General features: G+C 29.2%; 1 protein-coding gene across 3 annotated transcripts in view; it reads right to left on the bottom strand.

The window, feature by feature from the left end:
- Positions 1 to 9,649: 9,649 nt before the first annotated feature.
- The window catches only part of LOC119689530 (centaurin-gamma-1A), a 424,668-nt gene continuing 411,951 nt past the window's right edge, over positions 9,650 to 22,366 (bottom strand). For 2 of the 3 annotated variants that reach the window (XM_038104373.1, XM_038104374.1), the window contains exons 3-9: positions 15,927 to 16,068; positions 14,748 to 14,882; positions 13,181 to 14,671; positions 13,000 to 13,117; positions 10,451 to 10,669; positions 10,231 to 10,378; positions 9,650 to 10,165 (exon numbers count right to left, since the gene is read on the bottom strand). In XM_038104373.1, coding sequence (XP_037960301.1) covers positions 9,710 to 10,165; positions 10,231 to 10,378; positions 10,451 to 10,669; positions 13,000 to 13,117; positions 13,181 to 14,671; positions 14,748 to 14,882; positions 15,927 to 16,068 — 2,709 coding nt within the window. In that variant the 3' untranslated portion in view covers positions 9,650 to 9,709. Of the gene's footprint in view, positions 10,166 to 10,230; positions 10,379 to 10,450; positions 10,670 to 12,999; positions 13,118 to 13,180; positions 14,672 to 14,747; positions 14,883 to 15,926; positions 16,069 to 18,494; positions 18,567 to 22,366 lie in introns of those variants that run through there. The other variant, XM_038104375.1, reaches the window with a different exon arrangement.

Raw genomic sequence — 22,366 nt, 5'->3', positions numbered from 1 at the left:
GTTTCGCCGTATTGCCACCACGTTCTTCGCAAGAACCCTTAAGTAGAATATAGACGAAATCCAAACTGTCGAATTTAGATAATATAATAGTTTGTGTATCGGTATTTATTGTAGTATTGGCGTTATTTATATGGTGTTCTGGATATGGCTGTGATCATATTTGCTAATTGTTGTGGCTCACAGAAATTGGGAGAGCAAGTCCATATAAGTATGACAAAACATACACAAGAGATTGGGAGGGGAATGCGCGGGAAAGATATTCTATACTGATATTCTAGACTGAGTCCATGTGAAGATGCTTTTGTAAGTTTAATGAGACAAACATTAACCAATAGAGCTGAAATGGAATTGGTATGTTGATACAAGTTAATAGATGAGTGACATCATGAGGAGTATAGCTGTAAGTAAAGCACACATTGGGAATGGCTGTGTTTAGTTGTGATAAGTAACCATTTAGCACTTAGTTATATCTGGAGCGTTGTTAGGTCAGGATAGCTCTTGTTGTATATGGATAATGATTTTCTTTCAAAGAGATATCAAATTGAGGACTGTTGAGTATTGTGTAGGGTTGCAACTCTATGGACCACTGTACCGGTATGGAGGGCTGACAATCTTTGCTGGTATTCGATCTGACTGATGTTATCTGCCTTGCAATAGGTGTTTATGTATCTTTCATGCGAAGAAAGGGATCGATGCATAGAACTGTGGCATCATTTAAATCTGTGGTACAAGAGAAGTTGGTTGTGATTACTTTTGGTTGACATCCTATATATGATATTTCTGCGCTTCTATCAAAGTTAAAGACTTCATACTGTATCAGCAAGGGCCGCAATATTTGTAACCCTATTGTTTAGTTTGTGTCTAGCATGGTTTTTATATCTTTAATCCCATAGAGTAAGTTATGAACACTAGATTGTTCTAGATAAATTTATTTTGTTCCACCATATGGTAGGGTTCTGAATAGTGGCGGAATTAAATAATGTATATATGTTATATATATAACATATATATTTTATTATTTTTTTTTTAAAGAAAAAACAGTATCTAAATTTAAATGGTATTTCTAAAAGGGACGAAAAAACATATGGTTCGATAAAAAGGTAACACCAAACCTTACTATTTTGAACTATTAAAGGAATATTGGTATTTGCTTAATAAAAAGTGCAGATATAAATATTGTATAAAAACAAAGTAATATCATTCCTGACCTCACCAGACAGAACCCACAATTCTATCAGGTTAACAAAATTTTTCGTCTAAAGGAACTTTCTATACCTGAATAAAAAATACTTAGACTTGCAACGTTGCCAGGTCAAGCCGTTTATGTGTGGATCAGTGATTGTCTTTTCATATATGTTTCTCAAATTAAGTAGTTCCGCAAACCGTCATTTTGTCCAGCTGGCTGGTTCGACATACCTAAATATTATTATTAAAGTAAATTATTCTTACATTTTCTATATACAGTGAAAACTCTGTTAGCGATTACTGGTGAAATCGGTAATTCTGCTCTGTTAAGAAAAAATATCTATTAAAATGAAAATTGGGAACTTGAAACATAGTACAGTTAAGAGGAATGAGAGAACTTTTACTCCATAAGTATTTGGTAACTCTGCTTTAGCTAGTTTTTAGGCAAATATAATTGCATATAAAAAGTTGTTCTTTATATTTGTATATAAATAGATTTTTTGAAATCTATAATTTTTTATAATAATTAATAAAATAAATATAATTCTTAAAAAGTTTACTATAATCACCACTTAAGCTGAACGAATGAATTGCTTCAAAAATTTATATTTACCTCGTAAGTATTTTTTATTATTATTAAGTAAGTTATTTTTTTTACAGTACCTATATGCTATATCCGGGCAATATGCCACAAATATATATTAGGTATTACCTTATGTGAGATAAGACGCATGTCAACCCAGTTTACTAAGTAACGCCTAAACGTTCTAGAAATTGGGAGAAGTATAAAGAATCAAAAGTCACAGTGTTGGACTTAAACCCACTAAAACCATCTTTTAACAATGAATGGCGAAGGTTTTCACAGCAATGTGGCAACTTCATTCCAGTAATCAGGAAAGAGAGATATGAGGAAGAGGCTGAATAGCTAGTGGAGTAGGTTTATTTAAGCCAGAAAGCAGAGACGTAGCGTAGGTAGATTGGGACTAAGTGAAGGGGTGGGATTATATCGATATGTAGGGTATTTGGCTAGCGGTAAACTAAGGACATGAGAGCCACATATGGGATGTAAAACGGTTTCATATGAGCTTCAGAGCTCCGCTCATCGAAAGGGGAGGAGGGGGACTCTGCTAAGAAGAATATGACAAATTATTAAGCTTTCATTTATTATGTAGATGTTCAGTATTGGCAAAGAGCATTACTCCAATTCTTGAAGAATCTATTTTGACGGTATATGGAAAATTAACGGAAACTGATGTTGGAATTCTCACAGAATTTTTAAAAGAAATAAATTGCTTAAAGTTATGAAGTTGGCTTCTTGTGTCAAGAATACACTTATCATAGGAAATCTCTAGAACAATAATTTAGAAATTTATTAGGATGGGGAAACGTCTTCATGAAATCTGGTATATGGAATTTACCGGCTTAAATATTTTTTTTTTGCTTTATAACTGCACGTATGTACATGCTATAATATAGCACTATTTGTGATCTGATATGACATTGTTTACTTTTATCACAATAGACTGTACTGTGCTCCTGTATCAGAAATTCACATATTATAGAAACTTAACAGAAGACTAAACCATACATAGGGCTACATCTTAAAATAAGAGTCCCATGCTGTCAAACTCGCCCCATTAAAACCTAACCTTACCTTCATTTTATTATAGGTTTCAAGCTGAGAGAACAGTTTGAAAAATGTTTCTATAAATAATAATTTATTTAAAAAATTTTAGAACAAATTAGATGTCTTTACAAATAAAGTCTTTATTAATTATTTATTTATTTTTTATTAATTTTTTGTTTTTTTGCCAATTAAATTGTTTTTAAATTTTGCTAGCTTTTTCTTTGCAATATATTTACGTACATCAATTCAAATATATTAATTGTTATATATAATATAGAAGATAGACCTTATGTTCTTTTAAATATTTTTTTTTTTTTTAATTCAAAAAATAATAATTGTATGTTATTAAACATTTTATTTTGTTTTTAGTTTTTTAGTCTAAACATTTATTTTATCCTGCATTTAAATAATATATTATAAAACTTTATTTAAAAAGTTTTTTAAAAGTACATGAAATTAATTTTTTATGTACGATAAATCAGTTATATATATAGTAAGAGACATTATTTTCTTATATTTTAACCCCAAATAATTTTTCGTTATTATCATATAAATCAAGAAATATTTCTAATTTTTTAATTTTGTTTAAGTTTACAGTACTGAAATGTTAAATATATATATATATATATAAAAATATATATATATATATATATATATGTATAAATATTGTATAAGTTAATATAAGTAAACAAGACAGTCACTTTATATTTCGTTTTTCTAATTGAGATTTATTTATTTTGAGTTTCAGATTTTAATATGGAATATTATATTATTCTGTCTTATAAATATTATCAAGTGAACTCTTTAAGATTCAGATAAGTACACACCTTAATCAGAATTTTCAAAAACCTAATCAACGCCGGAATGTAATAGTATATAGTAATTAATATTATACAAAAAACAAGTTAAAGTTCGAAATTCAGAAGAATTATTAAATAAATTATAGAGTGTTCGATTAGAGTTGACTATTTCTAATTTATCATTAATTAGATAGTATATATCCTATTTACTATCAACTAGTAAACAATAGCAAAACATTACTGAAAAGAGACAAATATCTATATTTAGAGTACATCAATATGTATATAGTTAGCGTAAAACGTACAGTTAGCTATTGTATGTTTAGAACTCTACTCTGTGATTTTCATTATTAAAGTATAGGGCGGAAAGATATAACATTACTTTGACCTCTGATTATAGTCAAAAGAGACATTTTATGTAGAAAGTGTTATTAATTATAATAAATTACTAATTAAATATTTTTTTTAATATGTTATTATTTTTAAAATAAATTCAATATGAGAACTGTAATTGTCGCGACTTTTAATTGAAATCAAAGTACAATAACTTGTGTTGATAGTTGCTACAAACTATATACATACAGTTCTAAGGTCTGTTAAACGGCTGTTCTCATAAAAGAACATTTCTTCCAGAAGTGCAATATTGGTAATCCAATGCTTTTATTTTTCCTACATAAGATGTTTTTTTTACATATCGAACAGGTCTTTGAATTGAATTACTGGTGCCGTCCACCACTGAAGCCGCTGTAGAGAAACTTCACCGTCTATATACACAAATATATGTTGCTCTTTTTTGTGTTTAATGAAGGGACTTCACACTATGTAGTGTCGATTTTACAATAATAGCTTAAATCTTAACACCAACTCTAGTCATGCTTAAGTCATCAGTTTTACTGTTGTGACTCTTACTGAAGTCAGTTTCTAGACTTAAGCTATGATTGTGAAATGGACACTTAAAGTTATTTAATTTTTAATTAATATTTTAAGTTTTAAATTTTTGTTCTTTATTAATTCTTTTTATTTTTAATTAATGTCATTTTTTATTTAAATATTTTAAATAAGCAAGTTGCGTACGTAAGTCTATATTTGGTAATATTTTTATTGTAATATAAATAATATTTTCTTCTAATATAAATTATTTGGAGCTAATATGCAAATATATATTATATTGAATGAAATATATATTTCATGTATTAATGTTATATAAAGTTAAATTATACATATACATATTAATACATATTTTATATTGTTTTCTGTTTTTTAATATTAATATTAATACTCTTCTCACACTCAGTGTTCTCTTAATATCATATTAATAAACAAATTTAATTATAATTAAACTTTAATAAAAACTAAAAATTTTAAAGTATTATTTTATTAAATTTGTAGTGAAACTCTAAAGTACAAAGACGAGTTGATTTATATTTTATCTGAATGTTCAGGAGATGTTCAGTAGAATTTTTTTTGTCCTTAGTGCAATATGGTTAAAAAGATTTTATATTTCTTTAAGAAAAAAAATTTTTTATTATAGATATATATAATTAAATCTTTGTGTTATTCAGAAAATAACAAATTTTGATGTTTCTATATATTCATGTTCACATCTCTCTCCCCTGATTATTGGAATGAAATTTCCTCAATTCCGTGGAAATCTTCTCTATTCATTCCTAAGAGGTGTTTTTATTGGGTTCAAGTCTCAATGATATCTTTATATATACATATGTAATACCGTATTGCATATGTATATATATATTACAACAGTTTATATATTTTTGTTATTATATACAACTAATATTTGTATACACAAATATTTATAAATGTTTTTTAAAGAGTTTTTTAAAGAGTTAATATAAATTCCGTGAAATATCAAGATTAATTTAATAGTAAATAAAATAAAATAAAATAAAATAAAATAAAATAAAATAAAATAAAATAAAATAAAATAAAATAAAATAAAATAAAATAAAGTAAAACAAAATAAAATAAAATAAAATAAAATAAAATAAAATAAAATAAAATAAAACAAATTAAAATAAAATAAATAAATTAAAATAAAAAGTACTCCGCCGATATTATTACTGGGCTTGTAAAAAGAGATTTAAAATATTTAAAGTATATACTAATGTATATACTAATTATTGCTATTAAAGATTCTATTATCCTCTCAATTATAAAAAAATAAATTTAAAAAGTGAATTATTCTTTCTCATTAACAATAATAGAATTATTTAAACATTAACAGCTGTCATTGTTGGTCCTAATCTTATTAAGAAACACTTTTTGTCTTGAGTATGAGGTTAGGATTTCAACCATTTCACATTTCTTTATATTTGTATCACTACAGGTCTTATCATGCTATGAAAATTCTGCATGGTCAGCAAAAAATTCTTGTCTTGTTAATTAAAATAATATAAAAAATTTTTTGTTGTTGTAGTTCACTACTATTCGAAACCTCACTATGAAAATTCTGTGCAGTAGTCGCTTTCATAAACGAATACTTCTGTTAATCGTGCAATATTTACTAGACTTTAGTTGTTATTCAAAGTATGATTCTTTAAGTAAAGAGCTCTCTTAAACGTACAGTGAAACTAGTTTAATTCATATCCATATGCGCTTAACAGATCTTCCGTTGTATATTATAATGTATATAAAAAACAGTTGTTGTATTAGTATAATTGCTATTACAACGAAATATTAAAAATGAATTCAATTTACTCTGAACCAGAAAAATATTAAATATTAAATATAAAAAAAAAATAAAATAAGATAAGTTTTATAAATTTTTTTTTTTGTTAGTAAAAAACAAATGAAAATAATATATCTAATTTATCATCAGTAGTTTTTTGAAAATTTTTTTAAAAACAAATATATAATATTTTAAAACTCGAATCGGTCGATCGACGATTAAGAAGTGCTAGCCGTGAAATCAAAAAACCTTGATAGATAATGACTTGGCTCTCTCTCTCTAAAAAAGAAAGTGGCATACAAACATATATTATTGTAAATATATATTATTAAGTGACTAAGAATTGTCCATAAGATTTGTATATTTTTCATATATATAAAATCTAATATCATCCAAGTTTTAAAGTGAAGAAACCTTAAATAATCAGTCATTTTATATACATTATTTAATACCTTCTTCATAAATTTCGTTTTCATTTAAATCTAGACTGGTTTCCTTTTATTTCTATATTATACATAAACAACAATATATATTTTTGGGTTTAGTTTTCTGTACTACTGCAGTATGTTATATATATATTGTACACATTATAAACGATTTGAAATTTAAAAGTAAAAATTTGTTAATTTAAACAATCCCTCCCCGGATTCATTTTTTAATGGAAATATAAAAAAATTATTTGAAAGATATTTCCCTTTTATTTATGTTATATAGTAATTGTTATCATTTATACTCGTAAGTTTGCTAATGTAACGAAAATTGACTAATCGGATTAGATATTAAGTATATATAAAATCAGCCGAATGCTTGAGTAGTAAATGCGGTGAAGTTTAATTATATTAATAAATAAATATATAACTATACAAAAATTATATTTAAAGATATAATATTAATAATTTCCAATTATATAAATAATTTGTATAAAATAAATTCTAATTAAATTTTTATTAGTATTATTCATATTATTAAAGGGTTAATTAAAAAAAATTGGAAAAATTGTAAATGGCTATACAGACACGCCTAGATTCTTCATATAGGAAGATGAAAAGTTCTGAGACATAAGGTCTATGTCTTCTTGAAACCCATTGGATTGCTATAATAGAGTCAGATATTGAAATGCTTAAAAGTAGAAAAGCATTAAAAATGCTTAGAATTTTGAACTATTATAAATAGTTTTTAAAGTTCCAAGATCCAGAAATATGAAAGACCTTAATTTGAAATTTAAATTATAATAAAAAACTTTTTCATTTTTTAAGAGTAAATCATTTTTAAGCTACTTTTACAATACACACTTAAGACAAGTAACTTAAGACAACTTAAGACACTTAAGACAAGTTAAATGTTTGATATTGCTTACTAAAGTTTTATTTAAAACTTAAATAAATGACACTTTAAAACCAACAATTAAATGTGCATTGAAAAATTTAGTATATATTTAGTAAATATTTAGATAAGTGACTTTAAGATATAGTAAACAATTTACAACCACTTTTACAATTAGTTGGTTAGAAAAGTTGGGTAGAAAAGGTTTTTTAAAATTCAAAAAATTGCTTTTTTGTATTAAACCAACAATTATGTGCTTTGTAAAATTGAACCTATGAAGTATATTTACTAAATTTTTGGATATATTTAGTTTCATAAAGAGGTTTTTCGAACAATAGTGAACTACAACAACAAAAATTCATTTTATATTATTTTAATTAATTGAATTTTTGGCTGACCATACAACTGTCTCGAGTATTGCCAAATACCCATCATCAGTTGTCTTGGAAATAATTCTTGCATTTAACTATTCGTAAATAATTTTTTGAGTCTGCAAGTACCAAGTATTGAACACGCACCCTGCTAAATTTGAAGCTCAGAGTCAGCGCACCTTAAACAACTGACTCAAAGCCGTACTTGACTTTTATGTTCGCACATTTTTCTGGAGTTTTGTTAATTTGCTGTGAAAGATTTTATTAACAAATTCACTTTGTAGTATAATTGTGTGAGTTAATTAATTATATTTTTATTATTATTTGTAAATTTCAATATTATTCTATTTGTAGACACATTATTTGTTGCATGATTTATTATGTATAGAACGTGATCTAGGTACGTAATAGTGAGAAAGTCATGCTAATGTTATTCCACGTTTCATAAGGGCGACTATTTAGTTTTCAAATAATTATACATATTTTTATACGATTTTATTTAGACACAATACAGGTAACCACAAAAACAAAATAGACAGATGAATATAAGTCTGGGAGGTGAAAAAAAAAAATTCCAGTATAAATTCAAAACTCGCTTTGTACTTTTAACAAAAAAATAAAAATTTTTTTAGATTTAATTTTTTTAATATTGAATTTTTTATTCAATTTAAGTTTTATAAACAAAACAGAAAAATAAAAAACAATACCTTCACTATTGAGATTACGTTTCAATTTATAATTAAATTGTATGACATATGTTATACTATTGTTGTAAAAACAAAAACAAAAATATTATTATAATATTATTATTATACTTTAAATATTTTAAAAATATTAAAATTGAAAAAACAAAAAAAAAAAAATTAATACAACTATAATCAAATTTGGTAACGGAATTGGTGAAACCATATTAGGATATATGTATATAAGTTTGGACTATACCAGCGTAATATATAATATAAGCATTTTATAAGCCATTCATTACTTAAAATTATGTTCCTTTAAGAATTATACATAATGTAAACATTAAACATTAAATATTAAAACAAAAAACTTATATTATATCAATATTATTTAATAAAAATCAAACAGACACTTTACATACATACAGTTTACATTTAAAAGGAAACAGCTGGACTATATATGCATTTAACTTGGCCAGCTACACTTATAAAATTTATATAACAAAACTAAAAGGCTTAACGTTTAGCTTAAAATCTTTTAAATTGTTTAAATGAAAATTTTAACAGTATTTTACGACTTAGTTAAAAACATTATCTTTTTATATTTTCAATACAGAATGTTATACGTTATAAGTTAATTAAAATTCTTACACATGAGACACGACACACAAACAAAGTTAGCTTTAGAAGTGCGCGTTTCTTTTACTTTTCTCTTTTTTCTTTTTTATTTACATAAAAAATACAAACAAAAATAAAAAACAACATGAAAATTTGCTATAAAATAAATAATTTAGTACTTTTTAGTACAGATCTTTAGTAATATTAGTTAATATTTCAAGCATATTTGTTACATTTTAAATTAATTATATTTTTTAGTACTTATTTAGTACACTTTTAGTACTTATTTAGTACTTTGTTAGTACTTTTTAGTACTTATTTAGTACGCTGACTAATGACTATAAATATTTAATATTATTATATTTGTATATTTTTCATTTTAACTAAATTTTTTTTTTTTATAAAACTCTTTATCTTTAAATAACGCCTGACACCGTCTTTTCATATGGCGTGCCGAGAGTATCTCGTCGTCTCGGCAATGTGCCACTCGCTGTTAGCGGTGCCGATTCTGGGCAGCCTAAACCCGTCAGTAATTCAACCAATGCTGTGGTCTCCTCAACGCTGTATTGTGGTGCTGGTATGCCATTGCTACTGATGCTATTTGCCGTGGCGTTGGAGTTGGAGCTTGTTGTGTTCGTAGCTGACAATGAGCCAGTGGCTGAAACGGATGCTGTAGCTGTAGCCGATGAAGATGATGTTGAGCTTGCGTTACTAGCACTACTTGAATTGGTATTTGTGTTATGTGGTTGTGCTGCAGCGGTAGCAGCGGCGGCAGCTTTTAATGATTTGGCTGTAGCCAAAGATTGTGCTGCACGTGCATAAGCCAAACAAGTGCGACCTTCTTGATCGGTATGTTTTATATTGGCACCATTCTGTGTACAATAGTTAAATTAGTTTTATAATAAATAATTAATTTTGAATATAAATAAAATCTTACCCAAATTAAAAGCTGTGCTATAGCCAAATTTCCAATTGCACAAGCCAGCAAAAGTGGTGTGCGCACATCACGTGAGCTCACATTGGCATTGGTCACTTCCCTGTTACCAGCTGTGGCCAGTATCAAAACAATTGACTTCATATCGGATCTAAGTAAGATAAAAGAGTATTCATTAGAACATTAACCAAAAAAAATTCTTTAATTCCTGATTGAGGCGTACCTGATAACTGCTTCAATTAATTGCTGTCCCGGCGTTGCATTTGTATTAGAATTGCACATAGCCAAAAACTCTTTAGCCTCATATTTGCTGCGTATCCACGCCTCTTTTTCTTCACGAGCAGAATTAGGTTTTGGTTTTGTACGTTGACGTGTATTCGCTTCCCAAACAGAATTTGCCAAACTATTGCCAATAGCTAACATAACATTTAGATGGCCAGGACTAAATAGAAATAGAAATTATTTTGGTAAATTGTTTAAATATAGAAATCTATTTAGTTTAAATCGAAATAAATTATTATGTTGAGGCAGGTTGAGTCAGTGCACTTGAGCACTTTTACTCTCTATTAAGTGCGAGGTTTCTTCACAACCCCTCTCTACGCCTTGACTGGATTGTTTTTTATCACTTCATCAGACTAAGCAATAATTGACCTCAGCACTGCATAAAGGTCGATGCTTTTTGTTTTTAATTCAAATAAAAAAAATAAAGCTGTAGTTTATAAGCTCGTTCTAATTTAAAGCACGGCAAGTGCTTTGGTTGTTGTCACTAATTAAATAAAAATAAGTGACAATAAAACCTGGAACTTGAGCATTGAAAGTTTGTGCAGCTTTGGCTTCTTGTGGATAAACACGATTAGTCATCGCTTCTAATTTGACAGGCACGAGTTCTAAGCCTGGCACTTGCAGTCCAAACAAATTATATACGGACTATAAACTAATTAAATAAAATTCGATTATTTCCAAAGACCACTGATGAAGAGTACTTGGCAATACTCGAAACAGCGTTGTATGGTCAGCCGAACTTCAATAAAATTAAAAAATAAATTTTTGTGTTTGTACTTTAGTTCTTTCTTTGCTATTCGAAAAACTCCAATAAAAAAAAACAATTTTTTATTTTTTTTATAATCAAAAATTATATTTGGTCTGACTAGATCCGCTAATTTTTTTTTAATCTCATTGGGAGAGTATTTATTTAATACATGTTGAATATTCAATTAAATATAGTTTTTTATTTTCAATTAAGCTTTTTTTAATTTAAAAAAAAGCAAAATTTTTTAGCTAAATAGTATGTTTAGGTTAGGACATACTGGCGTACGCGGAACGAATACGCAGACAAACTAGCAAAGAAACGAGCAACCACACCTATGATGTGGCCGGAACCTTTCTGTGAACTAGGACATAGTCCACTCCTTTCTTTCATAAAAATAATCAGAGAACTAGAATAAAAAGGATTACTGAAGGATTAGGATTACCAAAACCTAAATCACTTATTGGTACCTATAAAAAAGAGAGATACAAGGATTGTATAAATCTATCAAAAGAAACACTTAGAAACATCACAGGAATCCTAACAGCGCACTGTAAACTAAAATATCAACTAACGAGACTGGGTATATAGACGGATGAAAATTTTAGATTTTGTAAAAACAATGAGGAGTCTGTCACACATGTGCAGTTAGAATGCCCTGCGCTAATGCACAAGCGGAATAGGCTCCTGGAATTGTATATTCTTGCGGAAAAAGCAATAAAACTCTGTAAAGTAGGTTCTATACTGCTATTTATTGACGCAACACGGCCCAGAGATTTACTCTAAATCCAAAAGAGAGCACAATAGACCCAACGGTCGCAGTGCCACATACCCTTAACAATAATAATAATAATGTTTAGGTTAAGTTGTTGTCGTAATCCAGAAGGATTAAAAAAGGAGGACACATTTTTGATTGCACGACGCGTACACGAATTAGGAAGGAGGAATAAATAAGGAAGGAGTCTAGGTAAAAGAACTTCACTCTTATACAGAGACTATACTAATTAGGTGTGAATGGAGTGTGTGGTGAAGAAATACGAGAGAATAAGAATTATGAAGACTGGTAGAAAAATAAGTATGTGGGAATGTGTTCATTCAAACTAATCTAGGCAAAAGAACTCCAACACTTCTACACAGAGATATTATATATCTCTGTCTCTGTATTATATATTATAAATATTATATATCTCTAGAATATATAAAAAAATAGAGTAACGCCTTTTGAACATACAATTTATTCGACCTAAATGCTTGAGTTCAAGCGTACTGGAGTATTATAATGCTCGAACCCTTGGAAACACTAATTTCAGATAATATTCAACCTTTACTGACTAATATTTTAAAAAAGACTGGCAATTCGTGCTGTTGCCGATCTATGACATTAACTTCGTCGTTCTGTAAAATATTTTATTTGCGTCTTTTATAATATAATTGTTTCGAAAATATTGCTACCGATTTCTATGCACAAATATTTCAGATGTTTCAAGGGTGTTGCCTGTAATGTCCCTGTAATTAGGAACCCAAGAATATGTCCATATTTTGTTGAGCGATGTAAATTGAATCAAATTTTAGGACTTTATGACAACTTAGCTGTCTGATACTATAAGTAGGTCTGAATAACTAACTACTGATTTTTAATTTTATTGATATTCTAGTAACTATACCATCACATATACATATATTATATATAATTTACGTTATTTTTTTTTATACTCTAAAATTATTTAACTGAATTTTTAACTTACGGCCAATCATCTAAACCCAGCGAACGAACTTTCGATATATGTGAGCCTAAATTACGATGTATACCAGAGCATTCAATGCACATTAGCACACCTAAATTTAAACTTGCCCACTCGGGACCTATTTGGAAAAAAAAATTAGTTTTTAAATAAGTGTTGATAGATGTTAAAGTTCTTTATATACCTGGAGCGTTACAGTCCACACAATTACCATTGCCTGCTACTCGTGTCCTTATTGCCACCATCGCTGCCAATTCACTTGTTGTCGCCGGTTTCATTTTTGTGCTTTCAATGCTTTGTAGACTTTTGAAAATTTCTTGCTCAATTGCTGCTACCCATTCATCACGTTCTTCCGAATTGGCTGCTTCAAAATGCCATTGCTTTGAGTCCAATGAAACAATAAAGAACTCATAACCATCGGAATCATCGATTTCATTCGATTTTACGCTACTACTCTTCATGCGTCTATGCCGTTTCTTAACATTTGGTGTCTGAGATTCTAGTTTGTTGGCAGCATTAACTGAGAGCAGTTCCCGTTGCTGCTGCTGCTGTGAGTCACTACCAATAAAAGTTTGCGAATTTGAATTGGACATAGCAATGCCTTCATCACCACTTGTCTGTTGTGATGAGTTTGACTTGACCGGTTCACGTAATGTATCAAATGCGGTGAGCAAAACTTTTTCGGTTAATTTTTTGTTATCCTTGACAAGTGAGAGGCAACCAATACCTTCACTTAGTCCATTTTGTTGCTGTTGATGTTGTCCTTTACCGTTCGATAGCATTGAAGTAGTGAGCGCGCTGTTAGTAATAATTGATTTAGAACCGCGTGGCTTTTGGCCTGGAACCTTCACGGTGACATACTGTAATGGTATTTCCTTGCCATGCACATCATCCATATAGTCATGCAATGAAGGGTGATACGTCAGGCGTCCATCATCGCAAAGTGTGACATATTTTTTCTTCCACTCCTTGTTCAATGATTTGCTCGAACGCTTGTAGAGATAACCTTGTTTGATTGGTATTGAACGGCCGCTACCCAATTCACCATTCTTCATATCCTTCTCACCTTTTTTCGATGATGGTATAAAGAGATTTGAACGTCGACGACTCTTTCGAGACGTAGTGGGTGTTGAGGTCGGTGTCGGTAGTTCTTTACTGCCGCCACCGCTGCTATTATCCTTCGATTCACGTAGTGGCACAAGTGAGAGGGGAGCCAAATTTTCTGTAGTTGATTGTTGCATTGAATTTGGTTGTTGCTGGGTTTGTTGGTGTGACTGGGTGGCATGTTGAGCCGGATTAAATTTGGTTATATTATTATTTTCATTCATAATTGCATGTTCTCGCTGCAATTGTTGTGAATGACCATGCCAAACTTTTTGATTTGGTGGCAAACTATGCTGTTGTTCAGTGTGCGCGAAATCGGCACTCATGCGCATTGGTATATGATGCGAAGAAGTCGAGAGCACATGATGACGATGTGGTAATGTCAAATTACCCGTAGAGACTGCACCTTGAACCGATGATGTTGACGATGTAAATCCATTAGAGTTATTAGCGCCACCATGATTTGTATTGTGATGAAAAGAGGCTATACCTAAGCGTGTACCCTGTGGTGTAGTTGGTCGCGAAACTGATGACGGTAGTGGTAAGCGTTGTTGCAGTATTTTTTGACAAGCTATTAAAAATGAAAGAAAGGTTTGATATGAAAAACTCGATACTCACAATAACGACTGCAGAATAAGAAACCTTACCATCTTGAAAAACGCGTTCTACGTTCAAGCCGTAGGTGGCGCACGTTTCATAATATGAGCAGCGTTTTAGATCGTTCGCCAATTTCCGCGCACGTGAATCATCAATTACACGAGGATTGCGTTCGCTAATTGAATCTAAGAGCAACAAAAGAAAAATTTTAAAATTATTTAAAAATAATCTTTAAATGTACACTATAAATCTGTATATATATAAATAAGCATAACAACACAATTGCTATATTTTATAGAAGACGAGTTATTTTTGCAAATAAAAAAGAATGGACACCATGGAAGAAGGGATAATCGAACATCACGATCTATGAAATTTATTGTGTAAGCTTTAGAGCGGGTCTCTTGTTGTTGTTGTAATTCGCTGGGATGACATAAAAGTATATACAAGTCGATAAGAAGAAACGAATTCAAACGTCACTTGAACGGAGGTTTCTGTGCGTTGTAGAACAGGAGAACACCACCTAGAGGGACTTCACAAGAAGATCTCTTAATCTAATATCGATAAATTAATGCATTTAAAACTTTATCTTTTGGTTTGAGATTCAAGACCCCATTGAGTTTAATGTAAGCTACATAGAGACATTAGATTTGTAGTCTGATTAAAGTAGAAGTTGCACACTGCATTTCATGCAATCTGAAGGTATCAGCGTCTTTTAATTAGTCAACAGGAGCATGTTCAGTTAGGAAGTGAGAGATTTATTTAAGTATAGACCAATTTGAGCTCAAATACCTGTCAATGTTTTGGTTGGTTTAAATAAGCTATTTGGAATGTCCCAAATCCTTGGATTTTTAAAACTGGTCATATAATAATTTTATATGATTATAAGTTATAAGTGTTATAAGTTATAATAGCTTCATTATATATATTGGTTAAAATGGTTTCATTGCAGCGAAATACTGTTTGTACTTAATAAAATAAACATGATTGTAATATTTTTTATATTCATAAAAGTTAGATGTATTTAAATAAATATTACAATAGATGTACTGTAAGTCCCATTTTATCAATCAATCTTACACTACTACATCAGTTATTTTATAATTTCGACAAATAAAGGAGCTTCATTGCAATATTAAATGTATTATAATATTATATATACTTGGACTCTCAAAAGAACTATTTTAATACGAGCAGTGAATTTGGTATGAAAATATTAGACAACTTACCTTGAGTACCAACCAATATCATGGGTATATCCTGGCCATTACGGAAATGTGCCATTTTCGTATAATAATTGTAGACTGTATTAAAACTGGCTTCGTTTTCTAAACTGAAAACGAAGATTACAGCGTCAATCCAAGCAGCAAACTAAAATAATAAAGAAATTAAATAAATAAAATTATTTTAAAAATACATTTATTTAAATTATTAATATATATTATAAAACTAAATAGTATCAGAAATTATATCAGATATATTTACCAAAAAAATATAGAATTTATTTGAGCAAGTATTTTTCGTGCATTAGAAGTTTCTTCGCTTAATCGAAAGAAGAATTTGTAATGAATCGCTTAGGGTGATTCAATCAGACTTTTTGTAATGGAAAACTCTTAATTGGTCACAATTTAAGGTGACCTCTTGCATACCTCACATAATTGAAATTATCTATGAGACACAGCATACTCTCTGCTTTAATAAAGATTAGAATACATGCCACATTATCTAAATCTCAGAAAGAGTTAATAAATTGCCTCGGTCTAAATCACTTGAATGTGTTAAGAAGAAACTTAATAGGTGTTTCTATTAGAATATAGAAAAGGTGATAGTATTCAATAACAAAAATCAAAAACAAATTTTATTGAAATTCTTTACTTCTACCAAAGCGAGATATATTAGCATTATATTATAAGAATTATATTAGCATTATAGTGCTGCAGTCTGGATTTGGTTGGGATTACAGTCAAATTTTCCGAACTTCTATAACCCGAATTTTCTATAACTCGAACTAAATATTATACAACAAGGTTTAGAGGGTAAATAACATTCAATTACAAAAAAATTCTTTAACTCGAAGTCTCAATAAGTCAAAATCTTTTCTTTGAAAATGGTACTTCGAGTTATGGAAGTTTGATTGTATTTCTCAACTATAGACTTGTGCCATATGTTAATAAGATCAAAAGATCTATAAAGAATTTAAAGTAAGAAATTATGTCAAGTTATTGTTCACTTAAACGACAGTGGCAAATGAAAAAAAAAAACCATCATAAAAATGCAAAACTAAGTCTCAACTGAAGGACTTGAAAGCAAACCTCAATACAGAAAGAAAATTATATTTCAAGTCAGTGTAAATATTATCATATCTCTTAAATATATACGAAACATCTTCTATTTCAACACTGAAATAGACACTCCAAAGCATTGAAGAACACGATAAACAAACAGGCCTAACAATACACGGGAAAAACCAAAGGTATTAGTCTCAACTATTCAAAACTGTCGGAGTATGCATGTCACAGGTGTTTACAAAATTTAGTTCCAGATAGCTCCAATTTTGAAAACACAAAGACTTTCTATATCTCGGTGTGAAGAGTAGTACAGAAAACAATACTATATGTGAAATATATCAAATGATCCTTTCAGTTATTTTGATCAATAAAAACAGCTAAGAAGTAATGAATTATAGAACAGAATAAAGTACAATAGAATAGAATAATATAGAATAGAATAATATAGAAAATAATAATATAGAATAGAATAGAATAGAATAGAATAGAATAGAATAGAATAGAATAGAATAGAATAGAATAGAATAGAATAGAATAGAATAGAAAGAATAGAATAGAATAGAATAGAATAGAATAGAATAGAATAGAATAGAATAGAATAGAATAGAATAGAATAGAATAGAATAGAATAGAATAGAAAAGAATAGAATAGAATAGAATAGAATAGAATAGAATAGAATAGAATAGAATAGAATAGAATAGAATAGAATAGAATAGAATAGAATAGAATAGAATAGAATATGAATAGAATAGAATAGAATAGAATTAGAATAGAATAGAATAGAATAGAATAGAATAGAATAGAATAGAATAGAATAGAATAGAATAGAATAGAATAGAATAGAATAGAATAGAATATATTAGAAATAGAATGGAATAGAATAGCATAGAAATAAACAGGGTCCCGTCTCCTAACCAAGTAGAAGATATTATAGTCCAATAAAAGCCCAAATGTCAGCCGTAGAGGACTTCCTAATGTCAGAAGGGGAAAATAATTCTCGATCCATTGACCTCTTCCTGGCCCAGATCACGGATGGACAGTCACAGAGAATGTGACTGGAAGTCTCGTCTGCTTTTAAGCAGAGTCGACAATCTGTTTATTCTTTTTTAATGTGAATTATATGTGTTTATAATGTTGGTTCAATACTTTTTATTCGTTAACTTTTAAGGAATTAATTGTCAATTCAAATATTAATCTTATGTTCATTTTATAATAATATATTCCTTAATTTTTAGTATAATTTAGCGCGTGACTTTTTTCTTTCATTTTTTCATTCACTCTTGACAGGCACACATAAATAGAGTAAATAAGTTCGGTTCCCATCTCAGGAATAATAAAACAAAAACAATTGAGTATAAATAATAATAATAATATATATATAATCAAAATCATATCGTTTCACATATAGTTCTTGAATTTGTTGTTTTTTTGATTATTGAAGACATTTCTTCAATGGGTTGTTGGGACAGTGGTGCGCTACTTTAAAAGGTTGTTGCTTTGTTGCTTACCAGGAGGAACTGCGATTTATTGCCAATAATGGAATCAAGGCTGAAGTCACTGCGTTTCTTGTGCAATTCCTTGAATGCGTGTTCGAAATGCAGTCATTTGTAGGAGGGTGAAATGCAACCCTTTCGATACTTAACGCTTTTTGTTTTGATTTTGCTTAATATATGTATATTGAAAAAAGTTTTTGATTAATTTTGTTATAAGGAAATTTTTTGTTTTTTTTAATTTTGTTTTTTTTTAATTAAAAAAATATTTAAAAAATATTTAAAAGAAATTTTGAATTTATTATAAGGCTATAAGGCAGTTGAAGGTAAAAATCAAAGGAAGGATAATGAACTTTTGACTGCACAAGCACTTTGCTTAACACACACTATCACACATAACACACAATCTCACATAATAACCGTCGTATATGTATGTATGCAGTTTGCAGCAGGAAGTGTATATTTAAGAAATGCAATTGCAACCAAGGATGACACTGGCTATATCCAAACTGCGCAGGATTATAAATTCACACACACACACACACACACACACAACAACAACACTAAAAACAGCTTAAAAACTCATATTCAAGGTATGCAAAAAGGGTGTGAGTTAAGGGGCGCTTTTGGCGGCGTTTTTCAAGTTTATTTTTTTTTTTTGTTTTTTTTTTTTTTGATTTGAATAAACAAATAAAACTTTGACTTATTTACAAATTTTTTTTTGATTTCTACACACCTTAAAATATTAATTTCGATTCTCAACTTTTAAAATTGTTTTTATAGAAATTTTCAATAAAACAAAATATCCGTAAAAATTTCTGTTTACAAATTCGAACCCACAAACTCACAGACGAAGCGTCTATGTCTATCTACGTTGCCAGCTAACGAAACACTGTTGTTTTGTTCCCACTCAGCCGGCAACAATATTTTTACAGTTGGAATGAAAGCTTCATTTCGTTGCGTTTGTATGTGAAAAACACAGAAATTAGGAAAAATTTTGTTTTGGACAGAAGACGACTGCTGTGACGGCGACAAATAGAGGAGAAGTGCACGACAGGAATAGGCTTTTATGCTACACAACAAAAACAACAACAACAACAACAACAACAACAACAACAACAGCAATAGAAAATAATATAAAAATCAACGAACTTAACAAATTTACATACAAAAATTGAAGTGTCTGTGTATGTTCTAACATATAAACAAACACACACACACATATACGTTCATACTCGCACACATAAACATACAATACGGAACAATATTATATGGTAATGATGTCCTCGAGCGACTGAGTGGCGACATGAGAAATGAATGATGACTGTGTTTGTTTGTTGGTTCGTTTCATTGTTTTGCTTTGCGTTGTTGTTCGAGCAGCAGCAGCAGCAGCAGTAGTAGTAGTAAAGTGTCGCGGGTGGTGGTGGTGGTGGTGTTATTGTTAACGATATGTTTGCTTGTCTCGCAATGTAGGCCTTTCCACTGACATCTTCTCCTACCACATCTTTTCCATGTTTACGCGGCATTTTTTTTATTTGGCCGATTCATGTGTAGTTGTTGGTAGGAGTACTTTTCAGACAGCTTGTACATGCAAGTGTACATGCTTTTATCCGTATTATTAAAGCTGCTGAGTTGAGTCTCATGCGTTTGCTTCACAGTTCAGTACTTACTGTACTCCCCACTTACTTCTTCATGCATGTTTTTTTACCCTAAACTTGATTATATGCAATATTTAAAACGCAACGAGGATTTATAAAGCAAAAATATAATTGGTCACGGTCAAGATATGGTAAAAAAATGTTTTCATTATCGCGATCTGTAAGTTGCACTATTATTTTGCCATATACATAAATAAACTTTGATATTGTAAATACGAGGAGTGTTCAAAAAGCTTTGCATTCAATAAAAAAAAAATTTTTTTAACTTTCTACTGCTTCGCATGTTTTGCATTATCCTTTCTTAACTCCATATATCTTTCTTAACTTCATAAAATTTTCGTAACTCCACATAGCTTTTTTAACTCCATATAACTTTCTTAACTCCATATAACTTTCTTAACTCCATATAACTTTCTTAACTCCATATAACTTTCTTAACTCTATATAATTTTATTAACTCCATATAACTTTCTTAACTCCATATAGCTTTCTTAACTCCATATAACTTTCTTAACACCATATAACTTTCTTAACTCCATATAACTTTCTTAACTCCATACAACTTTCTTAAATCCATATAACTTTCTTAACTCCATATAACTTTCTTAACTCCATATAACTTTCTTAACTCCACATAACTTTCTTAATTCCATATGTCTTTATTAGCTCCATATAACTTTCTTAACTCCATATAACTTTCTCAACAAAGCTTCAACCTCTCTAAACTAGAATGGTTAAAGGGATTATTATTTTAAACAATCCAATGACCATTTCTCTTTTATCATACCAATGGCATTTTTAAGTTTTACCATTATATGACTATATTTGATTTGAGTACCCAGATCGAAAACATATAAAAATAGTAATTTGATAAATATCCGTTGAGTAAAACTTTAACTGATATTAGTGTAATCAGTTATAATATATTATAAAGTCGTATTCCATCAAATGATCCCTTTTATCTTTTTATCATAACTGTCTGCATATCATTATAGCTATCATTATTATTATTTTCATCATCATCATCATCAGGAAAATCATTAGCATTGTTATCATCATCAACATGATCAGCAATATTGTCAACATTAACATCAGATCATCACAAACATTATACGTGTTCACTGCTGAATTGTAGCCTTATTTAAGATATTAACGACGTAGACTTTCAAGTACTAAGCCTATTTATCTTAACTTTGTCCCTTAATTACTGAAATGAAATTTTCTACATTACCTTCCGGGTGAGTCGTAGAAATGCTTCATTCATTTCTAAAAGGTGGCTTTGGTGGGTTAAAGTCTTACACTGTGTCTGTCGATGTTTTCCATCTACCGTAAAAAACAAAACTAGGTACTTCGCTTCAGAGTTCGATTATGGGAATAAGAAATGAAAAATTGTTTCAAAAAAATATTTACCAGATAATAAGATATGAAATATGAACAAAAAGAAACATCCGCGATAATAAATAAAAAATATTAAATGCTATTAAATTAATATGTTTTAATTAATTTAATAACATTTAAATAATTTAATAATATTTTGTTTACTAAAGCCTATATCAATTCATTAACATAAAGTTTTATGAATATTTTTACTGAAATCACCGAAAAACATTGAAAAGGATTAATTTTGAACCAAAAACCTATTAGGCATCAAATTAAAGGATATTTAAGCCTAAATTAGTTAGTATATATCTTATTGTATTTGTAAACATTATTTGCTAAGCATTATCTTATCTTATCATGTTATTACCTTTTTAATTAAATAAATTTGAATTTAAATAGACTTATATTTGAGGACCTGCATCTAGGTTGATGTTAAAGTCTAGGTTGCGAGCGGGAATGCATCGCTCTCAAAAGAACTTTGAGTGAAAGAATTATTTAATTGAATTGATGCCGTATTAGGCAGAAACACCCTGTATACGTGGTGTTGGCGTGCATGCATTTATTTTTAAGAAAGTGACTAACAAAGCTAACTGTAAGCAATAAATCTGATGACTTCTCTCTAGACATGAACTTATCTTAAAATCAACAACTAAATTATGCAAATTTTTGTGTTCACATTTTATTTGCATATTTTTCATTTCTGTCAATCGTTTCCACTAGAATTTAGTTCACACATAAATCAAAACATTAAGGGGAACACATAAAAACTGCAACCCTTAACCCTTCTGAGAAAGTGGGCGGTGAGACAGACAGGCTGTGTCGAAGACAAATCTCACAACTGGTGTGTGTCAT

This window comes from Teleopsis dalmanni, chromosome X (genome assembly GCF_002237135.1).
Source record: "Teleopsis dalmanni isolate 2A chromosome X, ASM223713v2, whole genome shotgun sequence".
In the NCBI taxonomy this organism is placed as follows: domain Eukaryota; kingdom Metazoa; phylum Arthropoda; class Insecta; order Diptera; family Diopsidae; genus Teleopsis; species Teleopsis dalmanni.
Note: the sequence above shows the minus strand (reverse complement) of the source record. Positions and strands in the feature narration are given on the sequence as shown.